The sequence below is a fragment of the Panthera leo genome, chromosome B2 (genome assembly GCF_018350215.1).
Source record: "Panthera leo isolate Ple1 chromosome B2, P.leo_Ple1_pat1.1, whole genome shotgun sequence".
NCBI classification, from domain to species: Eukaryota; Metazoa; Chordata; class Mammalia; order Carnivora; family Felidae; genus Panthera; species Panthera leo.
This window is the reverse complement of record NC_056683.1, coordinates 86,877,061-86,901,924: the sequence shown is the minus strand read 5'-3', so window position 1 is coordinate 86,901,924 and position 24,864 is coordinate 86,877,061. Positions and strand designations below refer to the sequence as shown.

The 24,864-nt window shown below is 36.3% G+C and overlaps 1 protein-coding gene across 11 annotated transcripts in view; it reads left to right on the top strand.

Annotated features, from left to right (window-relative positions):
* Window positions 1–24,864, top strand: part of MMS22L (MMS22 like, DNA repair protein) — a 161,964-nt gene that overhangs the window by 110,540 nt on the left and 26,560 nt on the right. For all 11 annotated transcript variants that reach the window (XM_042939391.1, XM_042939390.1, XM_042939389.1 and 8 more), the window contains 5 exons: window positions 9,904–10,097; window positions 15,402–15,552; window positions 17,396–17,547; window positions 18,431–18,573; window positions 23,618–23,777. In XM_042939391.1, the coding sequence (XP_042795325.1) occupies window positions 9,904–10,097; window positions 15,402–15,552; window positions 17,396–17,547; window positions 18,431–18,573; window positions 23,618–23,777 (800 nt within the window). The remainder of the gene's footprint in view (window positions 1–9,903; window positions 10,098–15,401; window positions 15,553–17,395; window positions 17,548–18,430; window positions 18,574–23,617; window positions 23,778–24,864) is intronic.

The following is a 24,864-nucleotide window of genomic DNA, read 5'->3' as shown; positions in this document are numbered from 1 at the left end:
CTAACTTTTAGTTTCCCTCCCTCAAAATTTGGCAAAAACAAAGACTGCTTCTTCTCCCTCACAAAATGCCAAATAATTACTGTGGGCTTTCTTTTTCCTTCATAAGGAGCTCAAATTGGGTATAAGCCCATACCTAGATGTTTACAGAAGCTTCATAATTGGTCTCTCTGGTCTCTAGTCCATTCTTATTCTAACCCATTCTGTTTGCCATTACCAGATTAATCTTTCCCAAAGCACTGTTTTCATTATGCTGTTGCTCAGTTCAGAATCCTTCAGTGGCTCCTAACTACCTTTAAAATGAAATCTTGATTTATTTATTGTTGTTTTTTTTTTTTTTTTAACAGCAGTGTCAGCCTTAATTGTTTTTGTGTTTTTGGTATTAGATATAGTGAGTGGTGCTGAGTAACCTTTTGTGGAGTGAATGAGGAAAACGTGTGAATGAACAAACGTAGCCATATTTTCCATTCTTAAATTGATTGCCTTCTAGTGTTGCTCCATTATAGTTAGAGTGGTTATTTTTTCTTTCCTTCCCCTTTTTCTTTTATATTTTCCTTGTAAGATGCATATTATGTTACTCTTTGCTTTTCATCTGTTGTTCCTTCTATCACCCACTGTGCTACAGCCGACTGGTTTCCTAATTGTTGTTCCTTGAGCCTATGGAACTGCCAACCTTGGCACCTTTGCATTTGCTGTTTCTTCTCCCTAGAATGCTCTCCGCCCATAATTCCCTCCCTTACTTATTTAGGTTTTTGTTCAAATGTCACCTCAGTAGATGCTTCCTTATCATCCTAGTTGAAATATTTGTTCCCATCATTCATTATCTCCATACTTTGATTACTTTTTATTCATAAAGTGTACCACAACCTGAAATGTTACACATCTATGTTTGTTTCATTATCTACCTTATTAAAATAATAAGCTCCAGAAAGGCAGAGCTTTGTAAACTCTATATCCCTACTGCGTAGAGCATATGCAATATATGTGGAATTAGAGAGTAAATGAATGGATTTTGTATACCTTTGTGCTTTTACTTTATTCCTTTTCACATATTCAGTTCTTAACCTGTCCTTAGAGAATCATTTCCATGCCCATTTTGTTCTGATGCCCTCAATGATCTTTCTTCCCTGAATTGGTATAAAGCCTACAGTTTGTTTTATACTTCTGCCTACAGAGTAGAGTACTCCTCTAGTACAGAATTATATATGGTCTTGCTACTTGTGTAGTCCATGGTCCATATCCTTATGTGATACAAGAATTAAATAGGATATATGCAATAAATGAAGTCACTTTTATTATTGACCAAAAAATCAAAGTCAGCTTATTGAGAATATATGTGCCAATCCTATTCTAAGTGTTTGATTTTAACTAATTTAATCCTTTAGGTACTATTATTGACCCCATTTTAGAGACGAGGAAAGTCAGGAAGGTAAGAGATTAAAGTGTGGCCCAGGGCTGGCAGCATCTACTGAACAGAGATGTAGACTCTCTGGCCCCTCCCCAGACCTAGTGAGTCAGAATTTAAGAACAAGTAATATGTTTAGATCCCAAACTTAACGATTTTGTTTTAATGTTTATTTATTTATTTTGGGAGAAAGAGAGCACAAGCAGGGGAGGGGTAGAGAGAGGGTGAGTGAGAGAATCCCAAGCAGACGCCATGCTTGGAGTGGAGTCCGAAACGGGGCTCAGTCTTATAACTGCAAGGTTATGACCTGCACCGATATCAAGAGGTAGATGCTTAACCAGCTGAGCTACCCAGGCACCCCAGAGGAAGATCTTTAGTAAGACTAGGCTTTAGTAGTTTTAGAAAGCTCTACAGATGATTTTGATGGTAGTCAGAATTGAGAACTACCAAGGTAGATCCTTTTTTTTTTTTTTTAATGTTCATTTATTTATTTTGAGAGAGGAGTGAGAGAATCCTAATCAGGCTGACAGCACAGAGCCCAAAGTGGGGCTCGATCTCCCAAACCGTGAGGTCATGACTTGAGCTGAAATCAAGAGTTGAATGTTTGACTGAGCCACCCAGGCACCCCCCCTTTTTACTGATATACAATAAAATGAAGTAAAATACTACTGGAAAACTTAACTGACTTGAGACCCATAATCATCTATAAATGTGATGAATAAAATTATGAGAGTTAATTCCTAAAAATAACTCCTTTTTACTGGCATATTTTCATGCTGTACCATATTTGGGGGATAGTGGCAAGCAGCCTCATTTTAAGTACTTTACCAGTACTATTCTCTAAAACTGTAAGGCAGTATTGCTACAAGCATGCTTGGTTTGCCAGACTCAACATTGGATTCCTGATATATTCTCTTTCCCCAGTCTTGCAAATTAATTAATTGTGGGTCACAGGAATCTTTTTAATTTTTATTTATATATTTATATATATATTATTTATTTATATATATATTTTTAATTGTTTATTCATTTTGAGAGAGACAGAGAGAATGAATGAAGGAGGGCCAGAGAGAAAGGGGGAGAGAGAATCCCAGGCAGGCTTTGCATTGTCAGCATAGAGCCCAATGCAGGGCTTGAACCCATGAAATGCAAGGTCACAACCTGAGCCAACACCAAGAGTTGGAAGCTTAACCAAGTGAGCCATCCAGGGACCCTTCACAGGAAACTTTTTAAATTATCACATGTTCATTGACCTTTGGGATCCTTATAGAATGACCTCCACTCCCAGAAGTATTAAACCTTTAATGTGTGTGCAACTGGCATACCACCTGGGATTGGGTGTTATACTAGTTTGTAACTACCTTTATTAAGAGCTTAGCATATGAATGAATGAATATAGCAACTTAACATTAAAACATGTATTTATTTGGAGAGCAAAATGGCATTTAAGGTAGGTGTAACATAGTTGCATGGTAGTTAGACTGACTGCTTGGGTTCAAATTCTGGCTCTGCTGCTTACTACAAGTATAGCCCAGAATCAAATTATTTATCTTCTCTGTACTTAGATTTCTTTTCTATAAAATGAGGATAATAATAATACCTACAGGATTAAATTAGTAAAGGCCAAAAACAGAATAAGACTGGTGTATATATTCTCAATAAAAATCTTCGATTCCCTGGCCTACAGTAACTGTTCCATTATTGGAAAGTATCTTATTGACACTTCTTGGTCAAAGATTTATACTATGGTATGTCTGTCTCTAAAGCCCATGTCTTCCTAGATAATGCTCTACTGCATCATGAGCATGGTTATTACGGATTTAGAAGCAGTAGAAATGCGACTAAAATGTACATTATCTTGCCTTATAGTCTACACATTGTTTTTACAAACTAAGTGGTGTGATTTGACAGCTCGATAGTGTATATAATAGAGCATTATTTCCATTTAACAGATGAAAAACTAAGTCTCAGAAGTTTTCTGGGGTCACAAGCTGGTCTTCTCTTTCCTGGACAAGTGTTCATTTGGACAAGTTTTCTTACATCTTGAGAAGCCCTTTTATTCCCTTATTCCTTAGTGCATTATATGTGTCTGGAAGCATTTTTGCCAGTGCTGTGCTTTCTATTTGTCATAGTCCCTCAGTAGTCAAAACAGCCTTGATGTCACATATGCACTCAGTCATCACCACCATCCACCCCTCCTCCTCCACATACACACAAACACATTGAGCTATTATAGGGAGGCATTGCAAGGCATAACCAGGCTGCTATTTGCCAGCCTGGTTTTTGATTTACTGCCTCTCCCTGATAACTGGGGCATGCACAGAACTGGGGCTCAAGACTCAAGCTACCATTCTCTCATAGTGGGGCTTTGCAGAAGTCTCTTTATAGCTGGAGGCTGGATTGGATTGGATGATTTTTAGGATAACTTCAAACTATAAGACTTAGGTTTTTTGTTTTTTTTTTTTCTGGTAATGTCATTACTTTGATTATGTTATATTCTGAGTAGTAAAGTAATTATAGCCCTAGGTTTTAGCTGTGAACAAGAATGACAAAAGGATCCAAAGTACCTTCAGTTTTTTAGTGAGTTTATCTGAGAATAAAAATGGTCATAGAGTAATCTGATTCCCATCCAGTTTTCTATTAGCTAAATCAGATACTTGGAATAATTATCTGTCTTGGTTTAGAACAACTTTTACCTTAGAACTTACCATTTTATTTTTCACTAATACTGATTGAAAAAAGTTGCCAGGTTTGGAGTAGGACTAAAGGAGGAATTCAATTATTAATTGTTGTTAATCCCTTGCTTTCATCTCTTATCAGTTGTATTATATTATGCTTTATGTGTGGACACAGGTCCCTCACTAGACAAATTTTCTTTCAATTTTGAGGCATAATGTATTAGAAATACTACATATACAATAATGACTACTAGGAAAGTGATGTACAGAATGTCATACTTCTGTAATTATCAGTTATAGGAGAAACAAGAGAAAAGGAGGATTAGAAGTAAAACCTAGATACAGCCTAAGCTGTGAGGAAAGAATGTACTACAGAGACCAGGCTGGCAGGGAGCAGCAGGCAGGTGCCAGTTTCAGTGCCACTCATGTGATAGATACCTCAGTGTATTCGCATGACTGTGTAGGGGTGAGTATGTGGGGCTGTGATGACTAAGTGAATATGTGAAATCACAGAAGGAAGTAGTGAAAAGATAAAAATAGGAAAACAGGGGCGCCTGGGTGGCTCAGTCAGTTGAGCATCCAACTTTGGCTGAGGTCATGATCTCAGGGTTCATGAGTTCAAGCCTCACATTGGGCTCTCTGCTGTCAGCATAGAGCCAGCTTGGGATCCTCTCTGCCCCCCTCTCTCTGCCCCTCCCCCCCAAAAAAAGCAAATGTTTAAAAAACAAAAAACAAAAAAAAAACAGGAAAACAGATCTTGCAAAATCAGGCAAGAGAGCAGTCAGATCCAGGAACCAGGAACATGCTTGGACATAATAAGGTAAGCCATAGGGGGAAGGATACCAGAGCTAAAATAAAAGCATAAGAAGACCTGGATAACTAAGTATGTAAAAGTTTGGGAAATAAATAAATAAATAAATAAAAGTTTTGGTGTTTGTCTACTGTAATGGTAGGTTTCTAAACATTTTTGAGGAAGTATTTCATGTGGTCTTCACAGTTAACCTGACAGTGGATATAGCAAATGATTGTTCCTCTTTCTTGATTCTTCAAAAAATAAACATTGGGAGCTTACTCACTTTTTCTGAGGTCACACAGCTCTGGGTAGCTTTGCTAATAGCCAGCTGTGTTACCCAACAGGTACTTCTTTTGCCCTAGTTTCCCCATTTGTAAGATGATAATAACTGCACCAAACTCATACGGTAAGAAATAAATGCTTATAAAACACTCAACATGGTACATGGCACATGGTGGTAAATACTGATGAGTGCTGGGTGTTGCTGTTGTTTCTCTGAGAGCCACAATTTGAGTAACTTGACATTCAGCAAATTTTATTTTTTACTATACTATATTGCATCTTCCAGAATGTAAGTGGGATAGTTAGGCATGTATATTTCCACATGTGTGTGTTTCCAAAATGGTTTTAACCCATGTTAAATTTGTCTTTACTCAAAACATTTGCCAAGTGTTAGGAGATTCTCTCTCTCCTGTGATATTTCTTTTTTGATTTTGACCCAATAGTACATTTCATTTTCTCTGCAGTAAATTTACTTTCAAATTTTTCTCCAGTTTGTTGAAGAAGGTAGAAAATGTTTCATAAAATAGCCATGACACTGAGAACTGTTAGAGACTTTATGTATTTCATATATGCTTTGTGTTGTATTTGTTACCTGTAGTGACAGCTTCTTTCAGTATTTGCATTTTCGTAAACATACCTTCAGCAGATACACAGTCACATGTGATACAATAAATTTTCTGTAGTCTCTGCAGTTAGTTTTCTCATCCAGAAAATGTAATTTAAAAAAAATTACCTGTGACTGCCAGGAGTATTTCTGTTTTGGCTACAGTGCAGAAATTTGATTCTCCCTTCAGACTCCCATTGTAGGATATCCTTGACATTTCCTGCATCTGTCATTCTCTGATTGGCTCATGTTTACACAAACTATTACAAGGTTTTAAACAACTTTATTTGGTGTTAAATTAGCAGATTTTCATTCTTATTCAAACTGATATTCCTTGAATATTCAAACCATCAAGCAGAAAGTATTTTGCATAGTCCCAGGATATCTAACTTCTTTCGAACCAAAATGCAAAGAGGATGCACATTTCCAAAACAAATCTGTGTTTGGGTCAATGTCTTATGCTTAATTGGAACTTGTTTTTGCTGTGTTAACTCTTACCTTGGAAGATGTAATCTCTAGCTTTTTTACCTAGTGGTTTGTTTCTTTTTTCAGACCTCTGAATCAGATCCCGATAGTAACTCCTACTTAGAATCCCTGGTACCTCACTGTTTTGCTCTGAAGAGGTCAAAAGTGGCTCAGATTTGTTGGCCTTTTTCAGTATTGCCTCAAATGCATTTTTCTGGGTATCTCTTGTACTTTTTTCTAACACAGAATTCTGGTGTAAGAGGCAAAGCTACATGAGGCTTTTCTAGCTCCTTTTCTTAGGTTTACTGAACTTTCTTCAACCCAAGTAGGAAGAGAAGAAGATTGATCAGTGTTTAAATTATGTGATTCTTAGTGCATAAGTGTGTGTGTAGGAGGAAGGTATGGGCTTCAGAGTGAGTTTTAAGTTCAGATTATGGGTCCAGCCTTTCTTAGCCATGTGACCTTTGGGTGTATTTAACTTTCTCACTGCCAGCTTCATCGTCTATGAAGAGGATTACTGATACCTATCTCATAGAATTGTTCTGATTTTTAACTTAAGAATTTCTAGCACAAAGAGGATGACCAGAAATGATATCCCTCCCTAGGGAATAGGTTTTATTTAGTGAAGAAATGGCTTATCTATTTAGAAATAGGGAGCACAGTGTATCCTACTCTAGTACAGTAAGTTATTCTTTGAAACCAGTATACTTTGAAATGGCTATAACTGTGTTGTGCCAATGGTGGTGTTATTTTACTTGGACTCTAGTGTGTTGACATGTGGTCATGAAATTTGCTACATGTTGATGTAGGCAGTTAAGTTAGGTGCCAAATGGATTTTAGTAGTTGATATTCAACTTACTCAAAGCTAAAGGATTTGAAATGGTTCTCTAGCCACTAGTTCAAGTTGAAAGCATCTCAGGCATGTTTTTACCAGAGAGGATATAGCAGATACTTGGTTAGCTTTTATGAGAATTGCTTGCTATGATCTTCTTTCCCCAGGTATTTTGTACTTTTTTATCGATACTTCAGGTAGTATTAAGTAGTGTCTCATGATTATCCAAGAATTCAGTGGCAAGGGGCGCAGTGTCCTAATGTTATATAATTGATAATATTTTACTTACTTAGGTGTACTTTATGCGAAAAGTCCTAAAATGTGGTCTTGGGTCCAGTTTGATCTTTCAGTGGAAATGTTTTAGGTACGTGTGCTGAGTTCTGTATTTTGTGTATTTATTTTAAGTGTCTACTTCCCCTATATAAACTAATTTAGGGGCACCTGGGTGGCTCAATTGGTTAAGCATCTGACTCTTGATTTCAGCTTAGGTCATGATCTCACAGTTCCTGAGCCCCACTTCGGGCTCTAGGCTATTAGTGCAGAGCCTGTTTGGGATTCTCTCTCCCTCTCTCTCTGCCCCTTCCCTACTTGCTCGCTCTCTCTCTCTCAAAATAAATAAATAAAACATTTTAAAAAAACATCAGGCAGGGCGCCTGGGTGGCTTAGTTGGTTGAGCAGCCAGTTTCAGCTTCGATCATGATCTCATAGCTTATGGGTTTCAAGCCCTACATCAGGCTCTGTGCTGACAGCTCAGAGCGTGGAACCTGCTTTGGATTCTGTGTCTCCCTCTCTCTCTTTCTCTCCCCTGCTCACGCTCTGTCTCTCTCTCTCTCTCTCTCTCTCTCTGTCAAAAATATTTTTTTTAAAAAAACACTTAAAAAAATTTTTTTTATTACATTTCTTTATTTTTGAGAGGCAGAGAGAGACAGAGCATGAGTGGGGGAGGGGCAGAGAGAGAGGGAGACACAGAATCTGAAGCAGGCTCCAGGCTCTGGACTAATAACCCAGGGCTATTAGCAGGGCTTGAACCCATGAACTGTGAGATTGTGACCTGAGCCGAAGTTGGACATGCAACCGACTGAGCCACCCAGGTGCCCCTTAAAAAAAAAAAAAAAAACTTAAAAAAAATCAGGAATGTGAGAAATAATGTAATATTTTTTTAAAGTACGAGTTATTTTTCTTAATGGAATACTATCAGAAGAAGTCTTCTGCTTTAGCTCTATTGGTTATGTTTTAACTGGTTTGTCTTTCATTGAGGAAAGCATATCTATCTCAGGATGATATCCATGCATTTGTATCTACTCTCAATTGATGTGTCAGTAATAGAAACAGGAATAATATTATGGTTGTACATTTAGTGTTAGGTAATCAAATTATTAATAGTTGGGAATATTGCAAAAATGCTTTATATTTCAGATCACTACAAAAATCTCTTAGTGTTTCCTTCCCCTCTTATATTTCTGTTAAGGTCTAGAAATGTCTATATTTTCTTTTTTTGTTGTTTTTATTTTTAATTAGTTAAAATACAGTGTTAAATTAGTTTCAGGTGTACAATATAGTAATTCACTTCCATACATCACCCTGTGCTCGTAACAACAAGTGCACTCCTTAATCCCCATCACCTGTTCAACCCACCTCCCTCCCTCCCTCAGTTCTCTATAATTTAGAGTCTGTTTTTTTATTTATTTCTCTCTCATTTTTCCCCTTGTTTTGTTTCTTAAATTCCACGGTTAAGTGAAAGCATATGGTGTTTGTCTTACTCTGACTTATTTTGCTTAGCGTTATACTCTAGCTCCATCCATGTCATTGCAAATGGCAGGATTTCATTATTTTGTATGGCTGAATAAAATATTCCATTGTGCATGTATATACACACACTGTATCTTCTTTATCCATTCATCTTCCATATCTTGACTATTGTAAATAATGCTGTTACAGACATAGGGGTGCATGTATCCCTTTGAATTAGTGTTCTTGTATTCTTTGGGTAAATAACCAATTGTGCAACTGCAGAATCCTAAGGTAGTTCTATTTTTAACTCTTTGAGGAAACTCCATACAGTTTTCCAGAGTTTGCACTCCCACCAACAATGCAGGAGGGTTCCTTTCTCACCACATCCTCACCAACACCTGTTGGTGTTGTTTCTTGTGTTGTTAATTTTACCTTTTCTGACAGGAGTGAGGTGATATCTCACTGTAGTTTTGGTTTGCAAGAAATGTCTAAATTTTCAGTTAAATTAAACATATAGGTGAATAAATGACTAGGCAGCATTGTATTCATGTTTTACTAAGTTATAGAGAGCAAGAACTTTTTATTTATTATTGTCTGCTTTGTGAAAATGATTATGGATCTTTTGGGACCAAAGTACCAAGATTATACCTGGCACAGTTTTGTGTAGGAAAATATTTTAATTACAAATGCCACACACAGGCAAGCTAGATGTACTTTCTTTCCTCTTGGTACATCCATGTCCTAAAGCTCTTGGAAGAAAATGGTTTAAAAAATTGCTTTCATGTCTACACTGTAAGTAAAATCACTTGTCATAGCAAGTTGCAAAATGCAGACATTCATTCTGAAGCTGCCTGTTTCTCATTTGGATCTGACATATTAAAAAGCATATAATTAATGGTTGACATTAGTAATTAACATTAACTTTATGGTGCTTAATATGCCATCATTCATCCATCAAATAACCAGAAATGCATAATGTCTTGGCATAAAGGATTTAATTATATAAAACGGTCCTTCAGTTTTCATATGCTATAAACGTTAAAAGCCAAAAATGTATTCAAAGAAGATTTTTGTAAAGATTTGTTGGGCGTTAGCTATATTTTTATTTCTTTTTAGGAGTATGCATCAACAATTGCGTCAGGAACTTCAAAAGGAGAATGTGGACCTAACTGCGCAGTCTTCATTATCGGCTAAAGAGCGCCACCTTGCTGCAGTTGCCAGTGCACTATGGAGACATTTCTTTTCATTTTTGAAGAGTCAGAGAATGTCACAGATAGTGCCTCTCTCAGAACTTGCGGACGCAGCTGCAGGTCAGCGTTGTTAATTTGCTAATTAGCTTCTCATTTTGCAGACTCTGTCAGTTTTTTCTTCTATTTGCTTGGTAACAAACTCTTTTATTACAGTCTAATAAATACTTTGACAACCAGAAAGATAAAAAGAGTTTTGTATTTTTAAATTAAGATCCTTTGGCTTGTTTGTTTTCTTCTTAGTAAAGGTAAAAATTAAGTGATTGTTCGCTAAAAATAAAATATAATTTTCGATCTTAAAAATATCGAATGTGCATAAACTTTTCTTATGCGTGCAATATCTGGAAAGAAAAGTAGCATTTGATTTCTTCTAGGTCAAGGACGTTATTTTCAAATTGTGTATGGAGATATCTAGATGTAACATAAAGTTACTTCTGTGAAGAGTAAAAGAATGTACTATGAATTCTACTTCACCAAGCAGAGATAAGAATAACCTCAAATGTATAGACTGTTACTGTTCTGACTTCTAGATTCTATTTTAGGTTGTAATTTTTAATTAATTTGACTCTTGGCCTAAGGTCATATGCTTAGGCTTTAAGGGAATCTGAATCACATGACGTTGTAGACAAGAATTTGAGTATCTGAGCATATCTGCCATTTTCTAAGAAGAGATCATTATCTTTCTCAAAGGAATATTTCACGCAAAATATGTTAAGAAGTACTAGAATAGATGGCGATCAGTATAGCAACTACATGCCTTTAACTGCAATTTGTGTAAAGGTATGTAATGCATTTCGATGTGATGTTTTTTAAGACCTAACACCTAAACCATGATTTTACCCTGGTGTGAATGACAGAAAGCTGAGCTAAAAGCACTACATAAAAGACTGAATGATATAAATTGTGAAAGATCTTGAATTCTACTAGCATTTCCATAATTAAAACATTACAATGACAGATTGAAGAACTGTGACAGGACACAGTTTTCCAGCTACCAGAATGTCTATGAAAATAAATATTGATATGTAATCAGTTTAACCAAAGCAGTCATTAGAAGCCAATATGACTTCTCTTTCTTGCATTCATCATCCCAACTCACAGTCAGTGAACAGAAATGATACCACACAAGTTTAATGAGCGCTGTCCTAGTTGCTAAAAATAAGTAAAAGTGTACACACACACACACACACACACACACACACACACTTATAGGGGTTTGTTTTGAAGTAAAGACTTGATAGGTTAGGAGAAAAAAGTTTCCTGCATTAAAAACAACAGTAATCGAACACCCACATTTATTTTATGATAATGCCATTGTGGAATTACCAGTGGAAAAAGGACTGCAATTCCTTTTCTCACGTGTAAGTTACCTGTTCTCATTGAACTTCTAGTCTAGTGCAGGGGAAAGAACAATTAGTAAGTAAGCAAGATATGTAATAAAAGGTGATAATTGTTTTTGGAGAAAAATAAAAAAATGTATCCGAGAGGATAGGGAATGCCAGAGGCAGATTGTAATTTTAAATAGAATTGTCAGGGAGGCTTGAGTAAGTACCATTTAAGCAAAGACCTGAAGGAAGTCAGAGACCAATGCTCTGCACAGGAACAGAAGCAAGAGCATGTCTGGTGTGCTTGAGGAACCACAGAGAAGCCATAAAAGCTTGTGTGGCATAAGAAAGGAAGGGAGAGTCCAGATATATAACCAAAAGGTAGTGAAGAGCTAGCTTGTGTTCTGCCTTGTATGCAGTTGGAAAGACTCTTAGCTTTTACTCTGAGATTAGAAGCTTTTTGAAAAAGTGTTGAGCAAAGGAGTGAGGAGCATCCTTCTGGCTACTAGACTGAGAGCCAACTATAGGGAGGCCAGTTAGCGAACCATTGACAATTCAGAAATGAGCAGCTTGAGCTAACATGGTAGCAGTACAGGTGGTGAGAAGGCGGTTGGATTTCCAGTCTGAAGGTACACAGAGTACTTTGAAGGTAGACCTGACAAAATTTCTAGGTGGATATAATATGGTAAGCAGAATAAAGAGAGAATTCCTCATTTATGGAGGTGAGGAAAATTGTGACAGAAGCAGATTTTATGAGGGAAGACTAGGATTTTGATATTGGACTTTTTTTTTAGATACCCATGAAACTCTAAGAAAAGCAGGCACTTGGATAATAAGTGTTGGGTTCAGAGAAGAGGTTAAATTTGGGAACTGTGTATAGTCATTAAAGCTGTGAACTGGATGAGATCATCGATAGAGTAAGTTTGGTGAAGAGAGAAGCATGAGGACTGGGCTCCAGGATACTCCCATGTTCAGATTTGTGGGATAAAAAGGAACCAAGAGAGGAGACTGCAAAGGAATGCCAGTGAAGCAACAGGAAAGCCAAGTGTGTTGCCCTGGAAATCAAATGACAGGATTTCAAGGAAGAGGGAGTCAACTGCTCAAATGCTATTAATGGATCAAAAAAGATGAAGCCTGAGATTGGGCCCTGGATTTAGCAAGAGGGAAGGTCAGTGGTCACCCTGAAAAGGAGTTTTGGTATAGTGCTAGAAACAAAGTCCTGATTAAAGGTGATTTAAGAGAAAATGTGAGAAGATGAATTACAGACTGCAAATGTGGATATATCTTTTTGAGTATCACTGTTTAAGAGAAGTAGAAAAATGGAGATGTTAGCTAGAGGGAGGTGTGAGTCAGAGATTTTTTTTTTTTTAATAACATGGGAGAAATTTCAGCATATTTATAATCCTGACGAATGTTTGGAGTAAAGGAAAACTTAATGATGCATGGTAGTCACTTGTGGTTTAATGTCTAAGAGAAATGGGATCCTATAAAAGACTTGGCCTCAGATGATCTGTAGGAGCAGAAGAGAAGGCAGAGTAAATGGGCCCAGAGGCACCTGGGTGGCTCAGATGATTAAGTGACCGACTCTTGATTTTGGCTCAGGTCATGACCTCACAGTTCGTGAGTTCGAGCCCCATGTCACGTTCCACACGCTGACAGTGTGGAGCCTGCTTGGGATTCTGTGCAGCGATCATAAAGGTCTCCAAGAATGGGTCTAGAATAATCTATTTCATCATTATCATTGTGGAATCTATAATGGCTTCTTCAGATTCCAAATTCTACACCTGATGTTTCTGCTAATGTGCCCAGTGTATGTGCATTCTATAAATAAATAAACAAACAAACTTAAAAAAGGGGGGGTCCAAGAAGAGGCAGCTAGGTAGATGTGCCACTAGCTTGTGGTAGTTCTCGGCTGATGTTTCTCATTTCTTTGTGAAGTAGTAAGTAAGGCCATTAGCTGAAGGTGGGGATGGGGAGGAGGTGCTGGCTAATGACAGAGAGAGGGAAGAAGGTATGCAGTAGCCCTCCAGGAGAGTAAAAGTCTGAATGGACTGGAGTAATGTATCAGGAATGCTGGCCAGCTCTAAGGTCTAACTTAGTTTATAGTCCTAAATTTAAAGTGAGATCAGTCAGTAGGATTCCTTGCCAGCCATTTATACTGGAGCAGGTACATAGCAAGAGAAGACCAAGAGTTGGAATTAAACATTTGCTTTTTCCAGAGAAACACAATGAATCAAGTAAGAAGCAAGGGAGTGGACAGTACGCAAAACTAGTGTAACAGTGGACCGTGCAATAAAGCTGCCTAAAAAAGGAAAGAAGGCATGAAGGCAGTGAGGGACAGGGAAAAAGTTGTCGGATCAATGAATTGTAGGTCTTGGTGGAATCAGATAGTTGTTGGGAGTTGGAGACCTAGAGACAAGAGAGTTGGAAAACCCCTCCAATTGGGTGGAGGTGCCAGAAAGCGGGAGAGAATGTACTTATTGCTAATGCCAAAGTCTCACAGTATCAGCATGGGAGTAAATGGCTGAAATAGAGTGGAAGATAGATTCGCTGAGGAGGGGAGTTCAAGAAACTGATAGGCCAGGATATCGGAAGAAAAGCCATCCAGGATTATGACAGGAGCACTGCTAGAGAGGATGTGGTTAGTGAGCTATATAGTCTTAAAGGAATGAGGGGAGATGAACAAGGAAACACTAGGCGAATGCAACAAGGAGAATTAGTGACTGGTGTCTGATGACATGAGAGTCAAAGCTGGAGGTTTTCAAGAGGAGGAAGGGGAGAATGGTCTAGAAGCAGCCTCAGGACCAAGGTGCAGACTCTGCTATCTGTAGGTCAAGTGTAGGAGAGAAGTGGGAGAATACACAGCCACCGCTTGAGGGAGGTACGGAGGAGCCAGTGCTTCATAAGCAGTCTATTGACAAACATTAACTAATATAATACAAATTAAGTTGGGGAATTCCCAGGAAATCACAAAATAAAGTATATTTGTTTAACGTGGCTAACTAGGGAATTCTAGTTCCTAGGCTTAGTAGGTTCTGAAGAAAGTGGAGTGTCACTGATTATTATTAGGAAATTACCATTTAATGGAAGACTATCCATTGCCTGAGACCAAAGTCTTCTCTGTGGCAGGTGGCAAGTACATTAGCTTGATTGGAGAGAAATAGATGCTAGAAATATTTTTTTTAACGGGGTTTTTGAGGGGCGCCTGGATGGCTCAGTCGGTTAAGCGTCAGACTTCAGCTCGGGTCATGATCTCACAGTCTGTGAGTTCAAGCCCTGCATTGGGCTCTGTGCTGACAGCTCAGAGCCTGAAGTCTGCTTTGGATTCTGTGTCTCCTTCTCTGCCCCTCCCCCACTCATGTTCGCTCACGCGCGCGTGCACACACTCTCAAAAATTAAAAAAACATTTAACAACTTTTTAAAAATAAAAATAAATGGGATTTTTCAATGAGGGGGTACAAACATCAGATGTAGAATTTGGAATTTGAGGAAGCCATTATAGATTCCACGATGATAATGCTGAAATAGATTATTCTAGACCCATTCTTGGAGATTATATAATCACTACGGAAATTTCTTTGGCAACATGAATATAGTTCAGTTTTTGCTTTTTGTTCTGCATTTCTACATGTGACATTTTATTATTGAGTGAATTCTTTTTATCACTATTGATATAATTTGGGGAGGGGAAATAGTTTTTAAAAATTCCTTACCATAAGGGTGCCCAGGTGGCTCAGTTGGTTGAGCATTCGACTCTTGATTTTGGCTCAGTTCATGATCCCAGGGTCATGGGATCGAGCCCCATATCCATGCTCAGCATGGAACTTGCTTAAGATCCTCTCCTCCCTCTCCCTCTCCCTCTCTCCCTCTCTCCCTCTCTCCCTCTCTCCCTCTCTCCCTCTCTCCCTCTCTCCCTCTCTCTCTACACTCCCCGCCCCACACTCAAGAGTACACATGTGCTCTGTCTCTGTCAAAAAAAATTTTTAATTTTTTTTAAGTTAAAAAAATTCCTCACCATAAATTTTTCTCATTTAAAATCTAGATTTTACTTTGCTAGCATTGGACATGCCCAGCACAGCTCCATCAGATCTTCAGCCTCAGCCAGTTATATCAATAATACAGCTTTTTGGTTGGGATGATATCATCTGGCCCCAGGTTGTAGCAAGATATTTAAGTCATTGCCTACAAAATAGGTAAGTGACTTGATTTCAGGTATGCACATGTATAGAAACTCATGATAGATCAGTATACTAGGAAAATAAGAATTTTCACAAATAAAAACTGATCTTCGTACATATACTGACACTTTGGTGGTTTTTGCTTTTGGATGTATCAGCATTTGACAGTGGCAGTAGCCTGCCTTAAAAATAAATAAATAAATAAAAATAAAAAACTTGCTGCTTAAAAGCTTTTTTTTAAAACTGTTTTTGTAGGACTACCTTTATTTCATCCTGAAATTACCTTTCTATATTCACCTTTGTGAAAGAAATTATGTAATTAATATTGCTGGTTCTGTAAAATACAAGTATATTGTTGTATTTTTAGGTGCGATGATAGCTTTTCCTTTCACAGCTAGATTTTTAGACTCAACTCTTGTACAATTAGGAACACGACACTTCATCACCCTGAACCCTGGTTTCCTTATCTGTATCTCCTGTTGCATTGTATAACAGATCTGAGGAACTCCAGTAGGAAAAACATATAGTAAATGAAGTTACAGTAGAAATAGTGTAATCGGGAAGATTTGAAAAAGAATAGTAAGATGAGGGAAAATAAATGCACAAACCTGGGAGACCACTGTAGTTCCTGTCCAGATGAAGAGGGATGCGGTCAGTGAGGTATTCGCATAAGGGAGTCCACTAAGCAGTCAGTAAGCCATCTTCTCAATTGGCTTTCAGTCATGAAGTAAGGGAGCTCAACTTCCATTGGATTACTTTTAGTCTCTTCTAGCTTGCTAATTCTATAATAACAAACAGTATTTATTAAATACTTCTGCTGAAACTGTCTGGAATAAGTTTAGTTTAAAAAATAGTATTTGATGTATTAGTAACAGTTGAAGAAACTGAAATGCAAAGGTGTTAAAGAACTTTGGAAAGTTGTATAGGTCATAAATGACAAACAGTTCTTCAGCACTGTGTACTCTTTGGGACGTCTTCTGTTCAGGTTTTTCAAAGTAATATTTTTAGAGTTATGACTTACATGTATTTTTCAAATTTCTGACTTTACCTAGCACTTCATAGTTAGGTTAAGACCACCCTCATCCTTTCTACCCCCGTTATAAAATGGTTAAATATCAGATTCAGCCAGGCTTTTGGCTTCACAGAAAGATTTTTGGTTTTATTTTTTTTCTGTCAGATGTTACTTTGTAATTCTTCAATAATGACCGCCTATGCAGTGGTATAGCAGGAAAGAAAGGGATGGGTATGGAATTGGTTAGAAGACTCACACAGAAATCTTTGTCATTAACTCTTTTCTTACATAAATGGTCATGACCATTTCTTTTTATTTACTCTAAGGGCCACTGTTTTTTTTCTACTTGCCACTTCCTTTATTATGTCACCTAGCTACTTATAAGCCCCTTTCTAGGTTTTCCCATTTTAACCTTATTCTCCTTACCTCTTGCCTTTGGCATAAACCTACACATTTGCCATCAGTGGAAGAAGGAAATTAAAAATGAGAACCGTCAGGGGCGCCTGCGTGGCTCAGTTGGTTGAGTGTCCGACTTCAGCTCTCTGCCCTGCCCCCACTCATGCTTGCACTCGCATGCTCTCTTTCTCTCAAAAATAAATAAATATTAAAAATTAGAACTGCTATAGATGAAAGCAAAAATTGTTATATAAAATACGCTTTTTTGTGTATCTCTAGTGTTTATTTTCAGCAGTGTGTATCTGAATTAATGTATGTGTCTATAAAACAAGCCAAGAAGTGGGGTATGTTAGAATTTGTCCTTTATTTCTTAATCTCTATACTCAGGGAATATATTGTAAGGTTTTGGTTTTGGTTTTGGTTTTAACATCCATCAACTTGTTTTTACAGCATGTTATGTGAAGCACTTTCTCATTCAGGCTGTGTATCTTTCCAAGCCTTAACTGTAAGATCATGGATTCGTTGCATTTTGCAAATGTATATAAAAAACTTCTATGTGCCTGATGATTTGTTCATTGATATAAATCCTGAACAGGCAGTTGGTAAGTATTTCAGGCATTTTACTTTCTAGATAGCTAACTAATATTTAAAATGTCCTGTTTTGTTACACAAATTAATAGAAAAAGATGAAAAATATATTTGTTATATAAAATGTTTGTGTATATATACATGTTTTATATGTGTGTGTGTGTGTGTGTGTGTGTGTGTGTGTGTGTGTGTGTGCATTTCCTTTTGCAGCCTGTTTCTTTTTCCTGATATTTCCCTGTTATATATGACAAATTTCTCTCCTATAAAGATAAAAGAACTTGTTTCCTTGGAAGCCAGGAACAAAAACTTGCTCTCAGGTGACAAGCTATCTTTTTACCTTGAAGAAACTAATCACAAAAAAAAAGGTGGAACTGTAAAGCAAATAACCAGATATCACACTGTTAACACCCTAAAAAGAAAAGTATCTAATTGTGAATACTTCTCTCCTATTTTATATTAGATATTTTACCTCTCCTCTGCTTTACTATTATTATTCACAGACTGATACTTATACTTTATTATTTTTTTAAATATCCATTCAATTCTGGTTGCCCACAGGACATTCCTTTTCTGAAAGCTATTCTTTATGGCCATTTGTAAATCACACAAAGTTTGGACTGAAAAAAAATGCCCCAAATTTATTGTGATATCTTATTACATCAATCGGCTTGACATGAAAAACTTTCGGGGCTTGTGTATTCACAAGTATATGTTTTTTTGGTTTTAAATAAAACTTTTCCTTAGAGACTTAATTGAAAGTTTTTAATTATGTGGAAATTTGAATTTTATTTTAAAAAGAATGTTATACATGAATGCTGCATTCCTTACTCTCCTCTATATAACATAAATTTATATAATAAACCTATGAATATTATTATATTATTTTTATCTTAACAGAAAAAGAGTACTTGGGACAGTTGGCTGAACTGACAAGGTTGCTATTTAAACTCTCAGAAGTAAAGAATATTTTTTCAAAGGCTCAAGTTGAATATTTATCCAGTCCAGAAGACCCTACAAAAGCACTTATTCTATTTTTTGAGGTATTTTTCATTTATTAGTATAATTGTCCAGATGAATTATAATTATTTTTCACAAAAACTTGAAGTGTTTATGAAATTTGTCTATAAAATGAATTATTTTAAATGAATCATATTATTAGTTGCCTGCTCTTATAAAATTAAGGAGGAATAAAAATGTGAATCAATGATTTAGTACAATTACAGAATATATTTGTTGAGGACAATTATATTAAGGACACCAAAAGAAGTACATTTAATGAAAAGTAATGACTAAGGAATGCTACATAAAAGCCTCACACTAAGGCTTGTGTCAATTGTAGGAATATCTTATTGCTGAAGTTCCTAGGTAGCAATATTCTCCAGATTCTTGGGAACTAGATTTCCTTATACAGGGTCCATAATAGTTCTAACTTAATGTTTACCACCCTGTAGCAAATAGTAAATTTTACAGTAAAATTTTATTGTAGTTAGCATAAACACTAAGTGCTTCATATCATTATAGTTGGGGCCTTAAAATCCAATCATTTGTTTTAGCTTTGTCTCCATAATAAATAGTCCCTTTCAGCATTTGACTTTTATTTATTAATTTTGCAGGAATTTATATTATGTGATAGTCTCTGCTTTGCATCCTTGCTGAAGTTGTTCATGTGTTTGGATTAGTGGTTTTGTAAGCTATTCACAATAAAAGTTGGTTTATTTTCCCACAGAGCAGTTGGCATTAACTGCAATGAAAATAAATACAGCTATAAGCTATTGCCACAAATGTGAATTCTTCCACTGTGGTTTCTATTAAGTTAAAGTACAATTGTATGACAATTAGTGATACCATATAAATCCTAAAAATATTTAGTAATAGTTCATGCAGATATGAAATGGCCATTTCTTTTGAGCCTTTTATTTAGTTGTTGATCAGATCTTCACTTGTACTTAAACACCTATCCTAGGAACCATACGGGATCAGAAAGGGAGGTAGAGGTCATGTACTTCACTAATAGTTTCCAAAGAGTCTTCTAATTTCATCCCGTCCAATTAATTGTTCTTTCATCACTCAGTAAATAATAATTGTTTGCTAAATGCTAGATAGTATTATGCCAGGATTTCTTAGTTAGGAGTTTGAAAAAACAAAAGAAGTAGTCCTTGATCTTAACTTTTTACTTGTCTGAGAATACAGGATAAACACAAAGGTTAAAATAATAAGACAGTGTATGCGAAGTGTCAGTTTATAGATCATTCAGTAGGTTAATAATTCAGAGCATCTTGGTCTAAGAAGTTTGGATTTTCTCCTGTGAACAGTATGAAGGCTTTATACATTTTTAAGTAGGTCTAATTTGATCAAATGACTTTTTAAGAAAATTAGTTAACAGTAGATTAGAGTGAAGGTGTTGGCCAGAAACTAGCTGATTTAGAAGGAAGTAAAAATTGAATTATGAAATTTTGAAGGGATGTGAAAGAAATACTGTGTTTAACTAAAAGAATGATGATACCTTAAGGAGAAATAGGAGCACATGACTTAGGGTGAGGGAGAAGTAGGTGAGGAGTTCAGTTTTAAACTGGTTTAGTTTGAGATTGGTGTAAGGTGTCACCAAGATCATTCCCGGGTACTATGTGATTCTCTGGGAGGACTCAGAGCTCAGCATATCGTTGTACTCACAGCTGTGATTTATTACAATGAAAGAATTCAAAGCTCAGTCAGCATGGGGTGAAGTCTGGAGACACCAGGCACAGTTTCCAAGGGTCCTCTCCCAGATGTTGCACTGGACATGCTTAATTCTTCCAACTAGGAATTGTGACAACACATCTGAAATGCTGTCTGCTGTCTGCCCGAGGGTTTTCACATAGGCCCCCTTTGCCTAGCACTTAGAAAATTCCAGACTCCCAGAAGAGAGGCAGATATTCAGTGTAAACTATATTGTTTGCACAGACAGTTTAGGTTGAGTGAGCCATACTTACTGGGAAATGGTGGGAAAAACCTAAGTTCCCAATCACCAACCAAGGGCCGTACTTAAAAGTACACCTTTTTAAAGATAGCAGTCTATGGCCTACCATGTTAACTCTTTCTTACATAGAAATGATAGTATGACAAGTAAATAGAGTCAAAGAAATCCCTGAGATAGTCTGAGAAATACATATGTCTTATAGTCCTGGGAGGTTAAGGCTAAACACAGAGAAATACTGAGATCTAGATCAGTGGTTCTCAAAATTGTGTTTCATAGGCATCTGAGGGTTGCTGATACCTTTTCAGGAATTTTAAAGCTCAAAAGTGTATTGACATTTGCACAAACGGTGCAGAAACTTTAGCACAAATCAACACCATGGCCCAATGTTATATTGGTGGTCATAATTTTCACTGCCACACAATCACAAGAGAAAAAAAAAAAGAACCCAGTCTCACTTAAGAATATTCTTAATGAAACAGTAAATTCTTAAATGTATTAAATGTTGACCTTTGAGTACATGTCCTGTAATGTCCTATGAATGACAATGGAAAGTGCACTTAAAAGTACACCTGCTTCATATAAAGTGAGGTGGTTGTCCAAAAACAACACTTTATGTAATAATTTGAGTTACAAGCTGACCTGACTGCTTTGATCTTGAAAGAACAACTAACAAAGTATGGTTGTTCAGACTTGGGTATTTGGCAGACATTTGCTCAGAAATGTGTGAAATGAGTATCACTTCAAAGAAAACAACTGACGGTGTTTGTTGCTAATAACACAATTTGAGCTTTTAAGAAAATTAGAATTTTGGAAAACTTAAGCATTTGCCATTATGAGCGTGAGAGCTTCATGATAATTAAAGACTTTTCTGATGACATTGGTGGTGATATTAACAAATAGGATTTTTTTTAGTGGATAAGTGAAATGTGTCAACATTGGCAAGCTAACTCAGGGAACTAGAATTTTCCAAATGACCAGTACAGGTTTTTTAAAAGCATGCATGAGTATTAAACATTCATTAAGAAAGCTAAATAGAGCAGTGGCTTTTAATGCAGAAGAGTACAGAATATTTGTTGACACGGTTTTGAGTTCCATAATACAATTAACCTTTAAGAAATATCACTTGTCAAGTTTTGGTGTAATATCAAAGAGGGATTCCCATAGTTACCTGAAATGTCTATTAAAATAATTTCTCTTCCAGTTACATGTATTTGTGAGATTGAATTGTTTTCATCTGCAGCATATTACAACAAATTGTGTGTAGGGACAAATATGAGAATCTAGCTGTCTTCTGTTAAGCCAGAACTTAAAGAGTTTTGCAGAAATGTAAAAATTGTCACTTTTCACTAATTTTTTTTTTGTTTTGAAAAATAAAGTTCTTTTCCATAAAAACATTTTACTGTGTTAATGTATAATGCTTATTATTTTTACTTTTTTGAGTTTATTTATTTTGAGAGAGACAGAGGGAAAGAGAGCGCGCATGAACAGGAGAGGGACAGAGAGGAAAAGAGAGAATCCCAAGCAGGCTCTGTGCTGTCAGCACAGAGCCCAGTGCAGGGCTCGAACTCAACGAAGTGTGAGATCATGACCTGAGTTAAAAGCAAGAGCTGGACGCTTAACCAACTGAGCCACCCAGATGCCCCATAATGCTTCTTATTTTTAAGTGAACTAGTACATAATTTAAATTTTCTCTTTTTTTATATGGTAAATATCAATAGATATAGCTCAAATAATAGTACGCACCTTAAGATCCCAACTTTTAAGCATATGAAAGGGAACTGAGAAGTTTGAGAACTTCTGGTCTAGGAAAAGAAATGTAGAGAACCAAGGGCAGAAAGCTAAATAAAAAGAAAAGGTTCATCAAGTATATCTTTTGTTTTCATCTGTCAGTCACTCCAGTTCACTAGATTCCTTCTTTTCCTACATTCTACATTTTGTTATCAACTTGACTAACTGTAATATCACATTGAATAACTTATCCTAATCCCTCATTTCAAAACTCCACAAGTCTTTAGTGATCTTCACTTCTGCTCTACTTCATCTGCCCACTCCCATGACTAAACCTTGAGCTATGGCATCATTGGATTATCTGAGAACTCTTTGATGATCACCACCTGTGCCTCCAGACCTCCAAGTGACCTTCCACTTCCTTTTCTCCAAGTGCAACATCCTCTCAAGGTCTCACTTCTTCCCCATCCGTCTTAATTAGACCCCTTGGTGGCCTTACTGCAGGTATACTCTTATCATCCTTTCAGTCTTCCATCTTTGGTCTTTTGGTTACACCTACAAACCCTCAACCTTGGATTAGTGCAACCATTTGCTTTCTCTCCTTTGTCTTATCTGCTGAGAGCTGCAGGAGAAAAATCATGTAACTGTATTGGTGCCATTGTGTCCGATTTAGGTCATTGAAATCCACTCTAAGTCGCCAATAATGGTTTGAAAACTGCTACTCTTCTCAAACCTTCTAACCTATCTGTAGCCAGTCTTCTCTTGATTCTTTTTGTGACTTGTCACCTCTTATTCTCACCTTTCCTCAACTTATTCTTTCATTTATTTCTCTTCCTTTTCACACTTCACTCTTCTCTCACTGCCTCACCTCACATTTCTCTCTACCACCTCACCATTTTGCTCTCTCTGTCCTTTGTGCCTCATCATTTTTCCTCTGAGAAAGTTAAGTTAGCATCTAATGGCTCATAAAATTTTGCGGGGAAAAATCAATCCATATCATATAACTGAACTTTAGAGAAGTCATACATGTAAGAATTTGGTAATGTTGCTTGTAGATTTTACTTGTAGGAATTTGGGGAATGCCAGTTGTGTGCCAGGATGTTTGGAAGTCTTGATGTAATTTGGCTATAAACTTCTTTTATATCAGTTCCATTGATTTTTTTTTTAATTCTTCTTTTAACCTTTATTTTAATTATAAAAGGTAAGACTTCATTCTTTTTAATTGAAAATCTTCAATTTTTTTAATTCCTGTGAACATTTATTGGAAACTTAAAGATGTAAACTTAAATGTAAGGGTGTGTGTGTGTTTGTATGTGTAGAAAGAGAAATTTTCTTTATTTTTCAAAGTCTATACTGTATGAAACTTGAAAATCTAAATCATGTTTTTCCTTATTTTATAGGCTATTGGTATTACTTACGGGAATCTGCAGACACTTTCTGATAAATCTGCCATGGTCACAAAGTCCTTAGAATACCTTGGTGAAATATTAAAATATATAAAACCTTATTTGGGAAAAAAAATTTCTAGTGCAGGACTGCAACTGACTTACCGGATGATGGGTATGTACTCCTGACATTATCGAAACTTCCTTATGTTGAGCCTATAGTATCATGATAGGAATATTCTAATACACTGACTAAATCACTGTTCTCCATACAATCATAAGAATAATTTGAAAGACAAAGATTTAGCTTAGAATAATTCATGTTGGCTTTCTATTGCTGTATCCCTATCCTGTGCCACCTCCTTTCAGAACTTTCCTTGTTACAGTTTGTGTTAATATTAAAATTAATTATGACCAAAACAGAAAATACACTCATACCAATTTGATATCAATAGTCTGTTGTGAATCACTCACACTGTGAATACAGTGGATGATTAAAATGGACTTTTTTTTAAGGCTTATCTGTGCTTTCTTAGAATTTAAAATTTAAAAAGATAGGAAACTATCACTTCTATTTATCTGGTCTGCTCTGTGTGAAGGAGGTCAGGAAAGAATTTACTACGGCACTAGAGATATTTATGCTTCAAATCTTGCTTCTCACAATACTATGTTTTCTCCTTTCAAAAAGAAATCTTTTTCTGTGCCTGTGCTATAACAACATAGTTCATCCTTCTTGAGGAAGTTAGTAATTTGAATACCTTTGTTCACTAAAACCATGTTACTAACCAAAAATAGGAACTGGATAAAGGGAAATGAGAAAATTTTCCTTAGAAGTTTTTATAACAGAATTTAAGGTTTTTGTTTTTGTTTTTTTTAATTTCTCTGTGGCCAAAACCTTATATCTTCTCCCTTTGATCTTGTGAACATATGAATAAACCTGATTTAGGCTGTCTGAAACCTTTTATCTTTGTTGTGAAAGATAAAGGAGAATGCAAAAATGTCTAAATATGGATGATGTAGAATGTAGTGAAAGCTATAGTAGCAATTCAGGCGTCTTAATTTTAGAGGAAAACAGAAATGATAACTTATAAATTTAACATAGTAAAATGTAGATTAATAAGTATTTCAGCATTTAGCCTTATAATTTGTCTCTGTTAGATTTTTGCCAAGCTAAATTTATGATTTCAGGAGATATATTTATTTTACAAAATATGTGATAGTCCTAACTGCAAAATCATATTTGGATTGGTAATATGTCGACC